General features: G+C 35.4%; 1 protein-coding gene across 5 annotated transcripts in view; it reads left to right on the forward strand.

Moving 5' to 3' along the window:
• GRID2 (glutamate ionotropic receptor delta type subunit 2) overlaps nt 1-18,219 on the forward strand; it is a 1,442,323-nt gene that overhangs the window by 742,068 nt on the left and 682,036 nt on the right. For all 5 annotated transcript variants that reach the window (XM_073891966.1, XM_073891967.1, XM_025873456.2 and 2 more), the window contains exon 3: nt 9,312-9,596. In XM_073891966.1, coding sequence (XP_073748067.1) covers nt 9,312-9,596 — 285 coding nt within the window. The remainder of the gene's footprint in view (nt 1-9,311; nt 9,597-18,219) is intronic.

The raw sequence follows: 18,219 nt of genomic DNA on the forward strand, positions 1-18,219 counted from the left end.
AGGGGAGTCTCCTCGGCTCTGACGCTTGTTGGGTCCCTGCTGGAGGAGCAGTGGCCCGACTGGGCCGCAGATCACTGTCTGTGGCAACCCCGAGCTGAGAGCCCGCGCCTTGGCTCCATCTCTGCAGCCGGCTTCCCCGCTCCAATACCTGGGAGCTCTGCCGCACTCAGGCACCCCTGGTCTTTGTGTGACCCCGAGGGTCCTGAGACCACACTGTCCCGGGAGGGTTCCACCCCCCCGCTTAGCCACAGGAGCGACGTCCCACAGCGGAGCCGACTTCTAAAAGTTGCGATTCTGTGCTCTGCGGCTCTAGCACTTGCCAGAAGCGGCCGGCGGAGGCCCCTCCCCCGCCGTCTATCCTCCCGAATATCGCCTTGGATTCACTTCTCCGCACATCCTACCTTCCAGTAAGTGGTCGCTTCTCTGTTCAGAGAGTTGTTCTACTCTCCTCTTCGATCCCCTGTTGAGTTCGTAGGTGTTCAGAATGGTTTGATCCCTATTCAGCTGAATTCCTGAGACCAGACGAAATCTAGGTCTCCTACTCCTCCGCCATCTTGCTCTGCCGATCTTACTCATTTTTAAAAGATATAATTTGCTGGAGTACATTAAGTATTCTGTCACTCATCTTGCAAGAATCAGTTCTAATTCCAGGGTGTGCCATATTATAAAAGAATAATAATTTTAATAATGAGGATTTCCATAAAATGATGGAAAAAATTTGAAGACAAACATATAGTATGATATGGATTATCATTGTTGTCACAATGATGTTTAATCCTCACACTTTGCTGGCTGGGATTATGCAGCTAAAGATCAAATTTTATGCGTATCAACCACATACAACATTCTGCACTCATCTAGTTTCCTAAATTCTTATTACTGTATCTTTCATCAGCTGATGATCAGCTGTGGGGTACAGGATAGGGAAAATGTTATTTTAAATAAAATGATCATAAGTCTGTAGTCTGTGGGAAAAAGGCCTTTTTAAACATGGTGTGAAGGAAAATATTTCTGACAGTAAAAGACTGACAAATCTGATTATATAATAATTTTAAAAGTTATAAAGAGCTATATAAATTATATATATATATAAACTTAAATTACAAGAAGAATAAAGGCAGTAATTTAACATATAAAGAACAGATAAAGGGTTGATACTAAAAATGTGTAAAGCTCTCCCTCAGATTCCTACAAGACAGACAGACCCAGGCCGAGTTCCTATTTCTTGACTGGCCCTGCATCCCCACCGTGTTGCGCTCTCTAGCATGCTCTCTATACTCCAGCTACCAGGCTCTTCTTTTCCCTCTTCAGAATCCCACGCTTTTTCTGCCACAGAATTTTTGCACATTCTACTTCTTCTGTTTGGAAGTATTTTCTTCACTCTTTTTCATCAAGGTAACTTCTCTTCACCTAATTAGTTCCCGCTTATCCTTCAGATTGCAGCTCCAGATTCACTTCTGCCTATAAGGCTTTCCCAAACCACAGTCTAGGAAAATGCTTTTGGGCTATCAAAATAATGGCCCTTGTTGGCCTAGCAACTACTTGGTACATCATTGTACATGCATTTGAATATGTTCTGCCTCTCCCATTGTATACTGGCCTATTTTTGACTACTTCGCATCCTAAATACCAGGCCCTTGCCTGATACAGTATGTATATTTTACATTTGTAACATATAGATGTTTATGTACATAGGTATGTTCATTGCAGAATTGTTATTAACAATTAAAAGGGAGGAGACTAATCTGAATTTCCATAAAGAGAAGCCTATGAAAATATATAATTGGAAGGTTGTAAACATCATAAAATCCATGTTCCAGCCTTCTCTCCACTGATTACTGGAAATGTAAGAATGAGCCTCAAATTACTGTTAAATGAATGAGGATAGGAGTTTTATACAATATAACCATGGGCTGATAAAGTAATCAAATGCAAATAAAAACATTTTATAAATTCCAAACAACTACACAAAGATAAAGAGACATTTGGTCATTATTTTTATCATTTTTATCACATCAGTGTTAGTGGAACCACTTTAGGGACTGATTGAAAGTATACTCAATACTTTTAAGTTCTTCTTAATAGTTTGTTTCACCCTTTCTGTATATACTCTTTCTTTTTGGAGCTGAAACTATGTAGGATTAATGCCTTAATCCCAAAACCAAAGGAAAAAAAAGAAAATGGTATCATAATCATTGTTATTCTTTTCTTTTTTACATCCAGGAGGCTGAAATATCCTGAATCTTATTGTAAGAGTGAGTTAAGTGATGTACAGTTTTTTATATGTGCCTTTGTGTTTAAAAACTTGAGTTTTTAGTTCTCTGTGGCCCAGGCATTGAAGTCTATGCTAGTTGTGAATCCCAACTCTGCCACTTCCTAATAGTGTGAATTTGGACAATGCGTTTAACTTCACTTAACCAGTTTTTTACTTGAAAATGACAGTAATAATAGCTCTTCTGCATAGGGTTGTTATGAAATGTAAATGGAAAAATAAAATGACTTATACTAGGTGCTGGGTTAAATGTTTAGTCCATGTCAGGCTTAGATCACAAATGAGAGATTCATGCTGGCTTTAGGTGGATAAAAAGATAGTCGACTGAAAATTATTCAGTTATTCTATTGAACTCATTTAATGGCTAGTAGTCAACCATTTTAACCATTCGTATTCTTTTAAAGAAGAAATTATGTCTTGATGTTTTTGATTATAATTAAATGAATTTTTTTCTGTATCAATTACTAAGTAGATAATTATAATTAACCTGGACCTTGTAACACTATTTATATATAAAGACCATCTTTATTTAGAAGAATTTGTTCCAAATTATGTTTTTGGCAAACTACATTGATGATGTGTCAAATTAATCCTCCTTTTTTTATGCCACCTCTCAGATGGTTGCTGAAAATCATATTTGCAAATAGTGCTAAATGTCTGTATAAGCTGAAAGTATTTTGTGTTACTATATTCTTACAAGTATGAAAGCAAAGGTCAGGTGCTTTTTGGTAATTGAAAAAGAGAAGAAAGTAATTATCAACACTGGGCTTGTGATTCATTAATGAAATAACAGGAAAAAAGAAGTTAAATTCAGCTTTTGTACAAAGTACAAATCTTTCATCTGCCATGGAAGCTTACCTTATTTTCTCATTTTTAAAAGCTCACTGATTATAAAATTCAATATTGATTACTTATTTTTTCAAGAAAAATAATCCATCATATTAAATATATTGATCAATTTTAAAACAGGCCCTGACTTCAGATATGATAAAATATAGAAGCTACATACATTTTAGAATGGTGGAAATATGGTACTCTGTATCTGAATTGGAGGAACTTGAAAGAATGAAGATTCATTCCAAGAATAAACTTCTTAGTTTATTATTTAGAAATAAAATGGAGATAAGGATCACCTTTTGGAGTACAGTCATTCTTATTAACTCTATGTATCTTCTTTTCTTATACCTCACCCCCACTTGCAAATTAAAAGAATTAGAAAAATAGGGAAATTCCACTCCCCAGTTATGGCCATATTGTCAACAATATTATTGTAAAAAAAAAAAAAAAAGGGAAGAGAAAATCAACAAATATTAGATGTTCTGCAACAATCACATCAAAGAAGAGTATTGCAGTTACAGTCCACCAGACTCAGGTTTTCCAGAAAGGGTTACACATCAGAACTACTCAGATAATACATCATAATGCAAATACACGGCCACTAGCCTGTAATGAATAAACTAGAAGTTCTAGGAGTAGACTTAGTCATCTGTATTTTTTTTAAATCTCCACTTTGAATTCTGGTACAGAATTAGAGATTTTGGAAACACTATGGTGAATAGATTGGGAGATCTTTGGGAAGATGGAATCTGCTTATGCATTCTCTGATCTCCAAAGAAGTTCCTGGCTCATAGTTAAAAGTTGATAAATGTGTGTTGTAGAATAAATGTATGAATGGAATGTGCTAAGGTCCTGATGTGACTTAAAATCGCTAGAAGAGGTTTGGGGCGCCTGGGTGGCTCAATTGTTAGGCGTCTGCCTTCGGCTCAGGTCGTGATCCCGGGGTCCTGGGATCGAGCCCCACATCAGGCTCCCTGTTCTGCGGGAAACCTGCTTCTCCCTCTCCCACTCCCCCTGCTTGTATTCCCTCTCTTGCTGTGTCTCTCTGTCAAATAAATAAATAAAATCTTAAAAAAAAATCCCTAGAAGTGGTTATATCAGGACAAATTGGTCAATATAAATAAGTTAGAAAATATATCAAAGGGAATAAATGTATTCAAGAAAGATGGTGCTATCCAAAAACAGTTCACTGAGTTCTCCTTGAGAATTAAGTAACAGGTAATCGATTTCAAGACCCTTTTTAGATTTTACTTTTAATCACATTTTATTTAATAAGAAAAATAAGACTCAAACTGATTAGTTTCAGAGATGAAAAAAAAGATAGCGTACATGAACATCATTTTACTTAAATTTACACATTTATACAGAGAACTTCATTTTCATAACTGCTGAGTGACCCAAAAGGGTGAAAGTGTTACTAATTGCAGTTGCTATTAAAAGAGGACAGGGTGGGGGAGAGGGAGGGAAAAAAGGTGTGCTTCCAGCAGTTCGTACAGGCTCCAAGTATCTTTGATAGTGTTAAAGTCTCAGACAGCTGGAGTCACAAAACCACCAAGAGGTTCAATATACTCTATGTTTGGAGGTGTGTGTGTAATGTATACATAAAATAAATAAATCATGGGAGTTGAAATAATAGTGGGAAAGAAATATGATATTGAGAAGTCCTTGTTTTGGATTCTTATAATAAAAAGGTGGTGGATACCCATAAAAAACACACTCTGATCTTGCAAATTCAGTTTCACACTATCTAATAACTGAGGAATGCATTGTATGGAACTAAAAGTCTAAATAAGTAGTTTTCTATCAGTCAGTACATGGAATTCTTGTAGCAAAAGTTAGATTGCCTCACTAATCTTTGATCCTGTTCTTGGTGTAGCCCTTCGTTTTCTCAAATCTCTCTTCTGCTGCCATGAGTTATAATCTCTTTTTTTATGCTAACCTTTATATAGGGCCCTATGAAGGGTCAGTGTTCAGAACATATAAATGTGTATCTTTTCTTCTTCAGCCAACATTTTATATTGGTAAAATGGGGCAAAATGGGTGTCAAATATCTCCTTGATAGGTTGCTTTGCAGACCCATTTATATATGTGCCCAAACCAGCATTGTTTTCAGCTCAACCAGTTTCAATTCATTTTAGGTGTCTGGGCTCTTCCTTTTCTCCCTAGTGGATCAACCTCTTTTTTACCAAACTTGACAATCCACTATCTCCAATTGAGCTTTTCCCTGTGGAGACCTGTCTATCTTTTCTTTACCACACAAAATTGTAAGGTTACCAGTATCATTTGCTTACTGTGGTGAAAAGCATTTTGGACAGTAAGTTAGAGACCTGGGTCTTCTATTGTTTTAAGGGGGTGCTGTATGTTTTCTTGACAACTGTGAACAATAGAAGGTGGAACACTATAAATGGGATACATGTCTAAGACCTGCAGGCTACTACTCTCCCAGTCTCTTCCTATGAAAAACCTAACACAATGATTTTGGTACTCTTTCTTTTTGAGTCTCAAAATCTTTCTCAAATAGTGTTCCAAGATGCCAGCTTACCAAGCCAGTCACAGATGGCATAGCAGTTAAAGTTGATTTTCCATCCGTGGACTACCTGATTTCCTTTTCTTTCTTTTTTTTTTTGTTATTATTTTTATTTTATTATGTTATGTTAATCACCATACATTATATCATTAGTTTTTGATGTAGTGTTCCATGATTCATTGTTTGTGTATAACACCCAGTGCTCCATTCAATACATGCCCTCTTTAATACCCATCACCAGGCTAACCCATCCCTCCACCCCCCTCCCCTCTAGAACCCTCAGTTTGTTTCTCAGAGTCCATAGTCTCTCATGGTTCATCTCCCCCTCTGATCTACCCCCCTTCATTTTTCCCTTCCTACTATCGTCTTCTTTTTTTAAACCTATAATATATTATTTGTTTCAGAGGTACAGGTCTGTGATTCAACAGTCTTACACAATTCACAGCGCTCACCATAGCACATACCTTCCCCAATGTCTATCACCCAGCCACCCCATCCCTCCCACCCCCGACCACTCCAGCAACCCTCAATTTGTTTCCTGAGATTAAGAATTCCTCATATCAATGAGATCATATGATACATGTCTTTCTCTGATTGACTTATTTCGCTCAGCACAATACCCTCCAGTTCCATCCACATTGTTAAAAATGGCAAAATTTCATTCCTTTTGATGGCTGCATAACATTCCATTGTGTGTGTGTGTGTGTGTGTGTGTGTGTGTGTGTGTGTGTGTGTATATATATATATATACCACAGCTTCTTTATCCATTCATCTGTCAATGGACATCTTGGCTCTTTCCATAGTTTGGCTATTGTGGACATTGCTGCTATAAACATCGGGCTGCACATAACCCTTTGGATCACTACATTTGTATCTTTGGGGTAAATACCCAGTAGTGCAATTGCTGGGTCATAGGGTAGCTCTATTTTCAACTTTTTGAGGAACCTCCATACTGTTTTCCAGAGTGGCTGCACCAGCTTGCATTCCCACCAATAATCCAATCAAGAAATGGGCAGAAGACATGAACAGACATTTTTCCAAAGAAGACATCCAAATGGCCAACAGACACATGAAAAAGTGCTCAACATTGCTCAGCATTGGGGAAATCCAAATCAAAACCTCCATGAGATACCACCTCACACCAGTCAGAATGGCTAAAATTAACAAGTCAGGAAACGACAGATGTTGGCGGGGATGCGGAGAAAGGGGAACCCTCCTACACTGTTGGTGGGAATGCAAGCTGGTGCAACCACTCTGGAAAACAGTATGGAGGTTCCTCAAACAGTTGAAAATGGACTACTTGATTTCTAAATTACCTTTCAGATTTAATATTATATGATTTTCTGATTGCAATTTCTGAAGATTCCTATTTTGATTTTATAGAGAATTTTCAGTCATTCTTCCTTATATATGTAAAAGATAGATAATACCAAATAGTAAATAATTTAAAAGTAATACATTTGCTTATATAATAATAGCAATTGTTTCTAGTACTTGCTTAGTTTGTGTTCCCACCAACAGAGGTTAATAGGAAGTAACATAGTTGGTTTGAAGAAATGATTATATACTAAAGCAAATTTATATGATAAATAATGATTTATATATGACTCTTCAGAGTTTTTCTTTTTAAATATGAAGATTAAAATAGACAATTTTCATATGTGACAGCTTATAATACTTAAACTGAATTTTCTCATCTCAACTTCTATACTATATAACTTTTGGGATAGATTTATGTAAACTGTTGTATTTATTTGATCATCTTAAATTAGTGTAATCTAAACATGGAATTCAGTTGTGTATACCTTAAGATATTCTCCATATTTTGATTTTAAATGCTAAATGAGACAAATTTTGGGGCAAAATCTTTTTTAAAAAGTGAATACCTATTTGCTTAATAAATCAGTAATGGTCTTTCCTACAGTGAGGAAGCAAACTCTTGACCAGTGTTTTTGCCTAAATGCATTGTAACTATAAATTCATATTGCTTTTATAAATGTTGAATTCACAAACATGAGTAGGTTCTGTGATTTTTACTGAAACTTCAACCTCAATCTGTTATGGCCTAAGAAGCATTCATCCTTGATGCTACCTTTCAAATTCATTTGAAATCATATAACCTGTCTTATGCTTAAAAATAATGTCCCTGATAGTTATTAATTTATTTTGTATGTACTGTTTGGCTTAAAATTAATTGCAATAAATTTATTTGGTGTTTATGTGCATGTCATTAATATAGCACTTCCAAGCTTGCACTTTGTCAGCCTTCATTAACTGGCCAATTAATTACATGGAGGTACTTCTCATCTAAGTTTTTCTCTGATTTTATTTTTAAAAACTGCAAAACAGATTATAATAATGTATAAATATTGAGAATATTATACCTACAATGCCTAAAATCTAGAATAATGCCTGGACCAATTATAATAATGGGCCTTCTCAAATAAAATTTATTTTACCTTGATTCCATCTGAATTTACTTTTGATTTTATTTCTAACCTCTTGCCTTCAAAGATTGGCACTCTGAGATTGCTCAGATATCTTAACTCTTACTAAGACTTATTAAGGGTTAAGACTTATTAGGGGGAGCCTGGCTGGCTCAGTCAGTAGAGCATGCTACCGTTGATCTCAGGGTTGTGAGTTCAAGCCCCACATTGGACTTAGAACTTACTTTAAAAATAAATTAATTAAAATTTTAAAAATCAAAAAGGCTAAAAAAAAAATGGGCACCTTGCTAGCTCAGTTAATAGAGTATGCAACCCTTGATTTTAGGGTTGTGAGTTCACACCCCACGTTGGGCATAGAGATTACTTTAAAAAAGAGAGAGAGAAAGTTAAGACTTATTAACTCTATTTTTCTATATATGCTATGTCTTGATATGTACTTATAATTTATATTTGACCAAGTTTTAAATATGTTTTGAAGTAAACATATATGCATACCCAGAATAGTTAAAATGAAATTAAAACACAGATAATAAATCATATAATAAAGATTAGAAATTGTTCAACCGGAAACCAGAATGAGATAATTGTTGAAACTTAGTATTTGATTTGACCATGAGTTTTCTGACTGCCAAGGAAAAGAACAAAAACACTTTCATTTTTCCAGTTTAATAAGAGAGACAAAGTGTCATCAAACTTTAGATACCAGAATGGCTCTGTTTTCTGTAGCCAGAAATTCCTTACTTAAGCCTTTCATCTTCCTTTTATTCATTCACCAATTTACGTATTATCTGCTTTTTGAAAACCTTGTATTACGTACTCAGTGAGGAATTGTCTTTTCTCTGAATGTATACATTGATCATTATAAAAATATAGCTGTCACTAATTGAGTGCCTATCATGTGAAAGGCAAATAACAGACACTGATTTATCTCCAATCCTAGCAATAATCCTGCAAGATTCATGCTGTTTACCCTCTTTGCAGATGATGAGACTGAGACCACGAGAAGCTAAGTAATTTGCACAAGGTCAAATAGCTAATAAGGGCAGAGTTCGTTAGCTGAATTCCAGTAGCATTTTGTAATTTGAGGATTTCTTCATGGAGAATGTTCATTAAAAAAAAGAAAATCGACAGTTGTGTAATAACCCCATAAGCTTTTTTCACTGTTCCTCCAAAAGAGAAGTTATATGAAACCCACTGACATTTGAATATTACTGTGCTTTCTTGCAGCCTGTGAACTTATGAATCAAGGCATCTTGGCCCTGGTCAGCTCCATTGGCTGCACGTCAGCAGGGTCCCTCCAGTCTCTGGCAGATGCCATGCATATCCCCCACCTCTTCATACAGCGCTCAACAGCTGGGACCCCAAGAAGTGGCTGTGGACTCACCCGGAGCAACAGGAATGATGACTACACTCTGTCTGTTCGCCCACCTGTCTACTTAAATGATGTTATCCTGAGAGTGGTCACAGAATATGCCTGGCAGAAATTCATTATATTCTATGATAGTGAATATGGTAAGTGTTTGTGATTTGTGTGAGTTTTGTAAGCTGATATTTGCATGGCAAGCAACTTCATTAAATCTTAAAAAACTTCAAGGAGCTTACTCATTGTTAACTGTGATTTTCTTGTTCTGTCATAATCTTACAAATCTAGCAGCAAAAACAAAAAGTTTTACTGAGTTCAAGTTCAGTCGTTTGTATTAAATCACTTTGAAGCCAAATTAAAAAATAAATACCTGTCCCTAATGCTCAGTTTATAAATGTTTCTAAAGGGAATCTGACTCTGATATGTCTTGATTTTTCAGATAATGAGAAGTCATAAAGACAATACTGTCCTTCTCCCTTTTCAAAAATATTTGTATCTTTATAGAATAATAAAACACCATTTTGGACAGATCCTGGAACACTGAAAATAGATGCCTATTTATATTTATTGGTTCAAAAAAAAAAAAGGACCTATTTCCTTACATCCTTACACTCTTTGGGAGTAACGATTTATATTACTTTATAGTTAGCATGGCATTTTGTCTGCAATATGAAATTTCACCAAAATGCTGAGTAATATGAAGACACTTAATTTAACTTCCCAAGATAAAACACAAAGCATTTGCCCTAAATTTACTATAATCCGAGAAGATACTTTGTCTCAGTATTTTTACTTGTGTTACATTAAGAAAAGTGAACAAAAGTGATAACGATAGTTTATTTTTTCCTGAACAAATCTATTTTCTAACTGATCCCAAAGATGTTCAAATTTAGTCTCTCCAATTTTTGTCATTAGAGGGAATAGAGATGGATATAATAAAATGAGAGAAAATTAGCAGGTCTTCATGAAGATATATATTTTGAAACATGTTTCTTTAGAGATTTGCCTTAAAAAGGAGTCTCAGAAAAATGTTTTCCATTCAGGATGGCTGGGTCTAGTTTTTATTTTTTTATTTCAAAAAATCACAAAGACTTCACCCTCTGTAGTACAACCAATTTTTTCTTAGCAAATAAATAAACATTTAAAAATAATGGTTTTCTTGTCATAATCTACCCAGCATTGTGAACAATATTGGAGAACAGTTACACAAGAGCGAGCCAGAAAGTGGCATCAATAGAACTGAGCACAAACAGGTTGGCAGAAATCTGGAAAGCAACGAACGGGATCCCCTGTGGACTCCCACAGAGGGAGAGCAAGTGGCAGTTACATTTATCCCTAAATATTCAAAGGTCGCATGGGGTTTTGGCAGCCAGAGTAGATTAAACTTGACGGGGAGATCTCAGCCAGAAGTCTGTGGCCCTCTCCAAAAGCACACTTGTCTCCAGGACGGAAATCCTTATTTTTGTTACTTAATTCATATTATTTAGGGATCACAGAACAAAGACCAAGAGACTGAAATGAATAAAATTAAACAGAAACGAAAAAATAATTGGCTCATCAGTAAAAGTAAGGGTTGAACACAAATTTGAAATTTGCTGATAGGATTATTTAGTGAATGTAGTAAACTCTACCTCTGGAATCAATATGTGGAATATGCCTTTGTCAGTTTTCTTCCCATCATATTCTCTATGATTTTTATTACCTTAACTGGCATTCTTTTGATCTCTGCTCAAATATAACTTGAAATAATGAATTTTTAAACTGTAAACCCTTCTTTAAGAGGGGGAAAAACATTCTTTAGTTAGTCCTATCAAAGTAGGCCAGTAAAATAAAGAACAGAAAAGTGATTTTTGATGAAAGTTTTCACATTAAAATGAGAATTTTACTTTTTCATTATATACATCCATGAGGAAAGAAAATCCCTTGTTATCTTATTTCCAAGTCCTACATGGTTGACAGCTAGGAAATTCTTATAAGAGAATGCATTTTTATTATTGATGAGGTAAATGTTTTTGAAAATGTACACTAAATTCATAGTCATAGAAAATTATTTACATACATTTGAAATTCCTTATTCTTTTTTCCTCTGTCTAATAAGTAAATAAGATGCTGTAATCACAGTGCATGACTGAGTCCTCTGTTAGAAGCAGGATTTGTTTTAGGAATAATAATAATAATAATAATAATAATAATATGTTCTTTTACTTTGATGATAAACTTGCTTTTGACTTACTTTTTAATTTAATAATTCATGAAAAATTACCCTGCTTGTATCCTTAAAATTATTTCCAGTAATACTCTTGTTTAATAAAAGAAAATTTCCCTTTGATGCTCACAATAAATCTTCCTAGTAAAGAACTGGGCTAGAGTCCAAAATAAACATCAAGCTATCCAAATACCTTCTACCTTGAAGAGGGCTACATGTATTTACATATTCATTCATCAGTGTCATCATTTTAAGTTCAAACATTGGAATTATACTTGACTTTTATCTTGGTTAGCAGGAATTGCTTTCATTAAGGAATGGATTAAGCATCCTCTATGCATGAAATAAGGCATCCTGCTGGAGCCAAATGTGATTAAAGATGTATTTTGCTTATAAAAATATACCTTAAAAAAAGGAAAAAAAGATTAAGCTTCTATATCCAGTTAATTAGAGAAACACTTTTTTCAAAAGCAGTTAATTATGATTAAGGGCACAGTATAAAAGTCTACATTAAATTCCCTAACAAAGAAAATTCAAGTCTTTGATTCTAAGTAAATGGGTGAAAACAGAAAAAAAAATGTGGAAACTTTATTTGAATGGATTGATTCAAGACATCTTTAAAAAGGCTTGAAAAGAGTTTAGGAAATGTTGAGCTTTTTAAAAATGCGCCATTTAAGAAGTGTTCGTTGCTCACTTGCTTAGTGCAATGCAAAATATAAGATAAAAAGTTTTACAGAATGTCGTCTTAGCCCATAAGAAGCTTACAATTAACAAAAGAGGTAAAAGATTTATGACTCAGTTAATCGAGAAAATAGTGTGTTAAGTGTCATGAATGATGCAAACTGAATGCTAATGGTGTGTAATGAAGAAGGTGTTGAATTTTTGGCAGCAGTGATCAAAGAAGGCTTTATGGGTGGACCTTGACGTTGAATGTTGCCTTTCAAAATGCTAGCTAACTTCACAATGTGTGAGAGACAGTCACTCCAACAGAAAGAAATTGTGAACAGGTCTTGTAGCAATAAAAATATTAAAAATAATATCTCAGCATTTAACTTGTCAGGTCCAAGAATAAGTATTTTACATTAAGTCATGTAATCTTTTCAACAGCTCTATGAAGTAGGTAACATTATTATCACAATTTTACAAATAGGAAAACAGAAAAAAAAACAAAACTGAGTTACTTTCTCACAAAACACAGCTAAGTATGAGCTGAGTTCTACAGTCTGATCAGTCTATGCTCCTATGTATAATGAGTATAAAGGAGTTGCAGTGAACTATTCCCCAAGAATATAATAAAAAGGGCTAATCTTACAGAGAGCATTTATTAAATCCAGGCTCTGTTCCAAGTGCCTACAGTGCCTACACGTATCATCTCATTTAAGCCTCACAACAGCCCTCTGAGGTAAATGATGATGATAATGATGATGATGATGATGATGATGGTGATTTTTTGCAAATGAAAAAAACTGAGGATGTAAGACATCAGGTAATTTGCAAGTAAGCTGAGAAGCATGAATTCAAACACTGATAGTCATTTCCATAGTTGTCGCTTTTCACCACTAGCGTATTTTGACTCTATAGAAATAAGAATAAAATTAATTCCTGACAACTGTAAAGTTTTTAAAAAATGAGTTTACAAATGAAATACATAGAATCCTCTTTATTAAAGAGACACAATGATGTCAAGCCTGCAGATCTTCACCGTATTAAGATTTTCAAGGAAAAATACTGTATGTCAATTCAGAAGATTTGTCTATCATTGGGAGTATGAAAACAGGACAGTCATTGGGCCAAAGTAGGCTGACCCTATTGGCACAAACAGCTGCCTGCCTGCAGAATAACCATTCTTGCTTTTAAATTTGCCAACAGAATGCAAAGTTCATTTGAGAGACCAATACCTCCCATTGAAAAACTACATTTTTTGGCTCTCTTACAGCTGGGAGTTGTGGTATAATTTTGTCAAGAGCTATGAAGGGTCTGAGATTTTACCCTACTTGCAAGCTAAGTTAACTTGCATCAATTTCATAGACACCGGCAGAAAACATTCTACTTCTTTAGACAGAGAGTGGACTTAAATACTCATGGAACAGCAAGCAGCGTGAACCTCATGTTAATGTTGCTTGCTTGTCACCTCCTGTCCTACAAGACTAGGTGCAGCCGCTCCAGTGGGTGCTGTACCTGCAGGGGGCTTGTGTGACAGCTAAGGAACCCCGGCTTAGGGAATCTCTATTTTTTACGATGGGCTTCTAAGTAAACCTGCTTGGCATATGTCCAGAAAAAGACATTATCTTCATTGTAAATAAATCTTTCTTATCTAGGGACAGTTTCTGCTTGCATAACATGAAATAAGACACAAAACCTATGGAGAATTGTCTCCCCAAAAGATTTTTTTTTGTACAATATTGTTGGCTTCTAGCAAATTTCCCTGTGTACATGCCAGTCCTAAAACCACACTGGTTAATCTTACTGACAGGAGGTAGGATCAGATCTATTCAATTTGTCTCCTCTGCATTTATTTAAAGAAACTATAAATAAGATTTTTAATGAGCAAGATTGATCTCAACCATGCCCATCAGGGTCCTGGACTCAGCAAGCTGAATAAATCCCATAAACTAGCAAGAGTCTACTTTATTTTTTTAATTAAAGATTTTATTTATTTATTTATTTATTTATTTGAGAGAGAGTGAGAGAGAGTGAGAGAGCACAAGCAAGGAGGGCGGCAGAGGGAGGGGAAGAAGCAGGCCCCCCACCAAGCTGGAAGCGTGTTGCGGGGCTCCATCCCAGGACCTTGGGATCATGACCTGAGCCGAAGGCAGACGCTTAACCAGCTGAGCCACCCAGGGGCCCCAAGAGTCTACTTTAAAAAGTCAGAGAGTTTCCTCCTTAAATTTCTGCATAAACCTTTTTACTTGGCCAGAGGCATTGATCCAGGTATAGTAAGATTTATTTGTAATTGCAAAGATTCTACCTGTCTCACAAGGAGAAATTCTGTCATCTAGAACAACCTTGGCCAGTGAGTTGAGGCTGACCTGAATGACTTCCAAGGCTGAAGTGGTACCATCAATCACTTCAGTGAAATTCACAGGAAAAAATTCTGATTGGATGACTCTTATCATAGGGAAGACAATCTATAGGACACATATCAGTTACAAGTCAGATATGGCTCCATGTGACTCCCCCAAATTAATTAGGGTAAGCCTCACTTTAGATGGATCTCAATAAAGTACTACATTATCTGCTGCTGGTGTTTACTTAAACACTTTAAGGTCTCAAAGCCACCCCTAATGTGTGACTCTTGTCTTCAGAAAGGAGGTAACCTTCACACAAGAACTATAGTTCTGGAAATGCACATGATGTCCCTGGTGTGGGAGGGGGGTTGGAGAGATGGAGATTAGGAAAGAACGAAGGGAAGGGTTAGTTACATTGCTGGAATCCCCTGAGTGAGACATACATCAATAGGTCCTTCAATATGACTTCTGGTATTTCTAAGAGTTCTCAATTCATATAGGATATACGAATCCAGCTCTTGTTTAGGGGGGACAGCCTGAGGTCAGTCAATACAATCTGTCTTTAGTGTTTGTTTCAAGGGTTAGCAACCTACTGTTGGGCCTGAAATTTCTTTTTGTAAATGAAGTTTCATTGGAACACAGCATGTTCATTTGTTTGCCTATTGTCTGTGTCTGCTTTTGAGCTATAGTATCAGAATTGAGCAGTTGCAATAGAAACAATATAACCCATAAGCCTAAAATATTACACTATGGTCCTTTAAGAAATTGTTTACTAACCTCTGTTCTATGGCATCAGTCTAGTGATTTTCTTACCGCTCCATGTAATGAATGAAAATAGAGGTAGAGAAGGTGTTTGGAGAGATTGACAGGTGTTTTGCAGGAGGAGTGCATCCCCTGCTGTTAACAGTAGTCTTTTTGATAAGATTAAGGGAACGATGATCAAATCCTGAGTATAGCCCTCTCTGATAAGGAATAGCAAATCCAGCAGTCAGTTAAATTTAAGGCCTTTATATCAATTTGAAAAGCCTGCACCAGGGTTATTTCCTTTCACAAAGAGAACTCCAAGAGTTATTTTGGAAAGACAAAAGTCATTCATGTACATCCATTCTATCTTAGGGGGCCTACGGATTTCCCTTCCCTTGTGTTGGAGGTGTTGCTTTTTCTCCAGTTCCAGAAATATGGTGCGTCCCATTCCAATAACTGTAACTTCATTTTTTTCTTCACTGATTACTGTTTGCACTCAGACCTTTTATCAGGAATGTTCAGGTGCAAAAAGACAGGACATTTTTATAAAACTTATGGAGACCAGTTATGTCCCCCAACTTTAGCCTGCAATGGCCGTATAGGAGGACTTGACAGTGTATTCACCATGTGTTATCCTTATGTTTCAGAATCATGTCAGTCCAACAAGAAACTCCAGGAGGTGGGAAACAAATATAAGTCCAACTCCCTTAAGCTCCATTTAAGCCAGGCAGGCACCCAGGTTGGTCTGGGGAAAGAGAATGAAGTGTCATGCCTAGGAAAGGCATCAACCCACTGAGCCTCAAGCACAATAACTACAAAAATAAAATAAAATTACGAAATAAAATACATTAAAATAAAATAAAATAACAAACCAATGGAAAGGCTTAAATAGCAAGCAACTAAATGTCCACCTTCAGAATATAGCAAAATAAGACTGTATTAACCCCAAAGTAGAATAAATAAATTAAGGGTAAAAATTAATGAAATAGAAAATAAACAATAAAGAAAACTAAGAGAGGGCGCCTGGGTGGCTCAGCTGGTTAAACGACTGCCTTCGGCTCAGGTCATGATCCTGGAGTCCCAGCATCGAGTCCCACATCGGGCTCCCTGCTCAGCAGGGAGTCTGCTTCTCCCTCTGACCCTCCCCCCTCTCATGTGCTCTCTCTGTCTCTCACTCTCTCTCTCAAATAAATAAATAAAATCTTTAAAAAAGAAAACTAAGAGAGTCTCAATTTATTAACTTTTGGGATGCCTAGCTGGTTCAATTGGTAGAGCATATGATTCTTGATCTCAGGGTCATGAGTTCAAACCCCATGTTGGGTGGAAAGATTACTTAAAATGTTTTTTTAATAAAATTATTAATTCTTTGTAGAAATTAATAAAATTGATAAATTCCTAGTGAAACAAATTGTTATTAAAAAAAAGAAAACAAAATTTGCCAATATCAGAAATAAAAGAAAAGATATCACTACAGATCTTCCTCAAAAAAAAAAGAAAGAAAATGTTGTGCTGGAAAGCAAGAACTAAAAATAAATAGTCATACAGTTTGGAGAGGAAGAAATAAAATTTTTTTTTGTCAATACACAATTAGATGCATAGAGAATCCTATGAAATCTCAAAAAAATCCTACAGAAATTTTGTTAGTTTAGCAAGTTTACAGACTAAAAGATAAATATTTGAAAATAATTATATATTATAATAGCAGTAAAAAATTGAAAAGTGAAATAAACAAGAATGTGAAAACATCGAGTGCCTCAGGAGAAATCTACAAAATATTGCAGTACATTTACACTGGAAACTACAAAATTTGACCAAGAGAACATATATCAAGAGAATGATATGTATAATATCATTAAGATGTCTATTCTCAATAAATTAATTTATAGATTCAATGTAATTCCAGTCAAAAATTTGTAGGCTTTTTTGAGGAAATTAATAAGCTGATTCCAAAATTTATATGGATGTCTAAAAATATCATATAGCCACAATATTGAAAAATAATAATAAAACTGGATTAAATGCTTTATCTGACTTCAAGTCTCATTTCATATTGGTTTGGGATTGACAAATAGATCACATTAGGGATCATAAGTCTATTCATTTGCACACAGTCAATTTGTTATTGACCAACATGCCAAGTCAATTCAGTGGAGAAGTGCTCTTAACCAACGGTAATGAAACAACTGGACATGTATATAAAAAGAGAGGAAAAGAAGGAAAAGAAAAGAACAAAAAACCTTGACTCCTATCTCACACATACAAAATTTAGTTCAAGATTAATCATAAACCTAAACTAAAAGCTAGAAGAAAACATAAGATAATATTCTTGTGACTCTGGGATATGTAGAAAGTTCTTAGACATATCAAAAAAATGAATCTAAAATAATAATTTGGACTTCATCAAAATTCATAATATCTACTCATTAACAGACACCATTAAGAAAATAAGTAGGCAAATTACAAGCTGGGGAATATAGCCCAGGACATATAACCGAGAGGCTTATATAAATACATAGGATATGTAGAAAGCTCAGAGAAATAAAAAGAAAAATAATTGCTACAATGCAACAATATGAGACCAACAAAAATATACAATTAAAAATGGGCAAAAGCCTTGTGTAGGCAATTCATATAAGAAGAAGATATATAAAGGAAAGAAAAAGGGGGCAAAAATCAATTTGCCTATCATAGTTTTAAACTAAATAGCATAATTGAGGGCTCCTGGGTGGCTCAGTTGGTTAAGAGTCCAACTCTTGATTTTGGCTCTGGTCATGATCTCAGGGTTGTGAGATCCAGCCCTGAGTCAGGCTCTGT

This window comes from Callorhinus ursinus, unplaced genomic scaffold, assembly GCF_003265705.2.
Source record: "Callorhinus ursinus isolate GAN/ISIS: 27379988/994484 unplaced genomic scaffold, GSC_fseal_2.0 scaffold4, whole genome shotgun sequence".
NCBI lineage: Eukaryota > Metazoa > Chordata > Mammalia > Carnivora > Otariidae > Callorhinus > Callorhinus ursinus.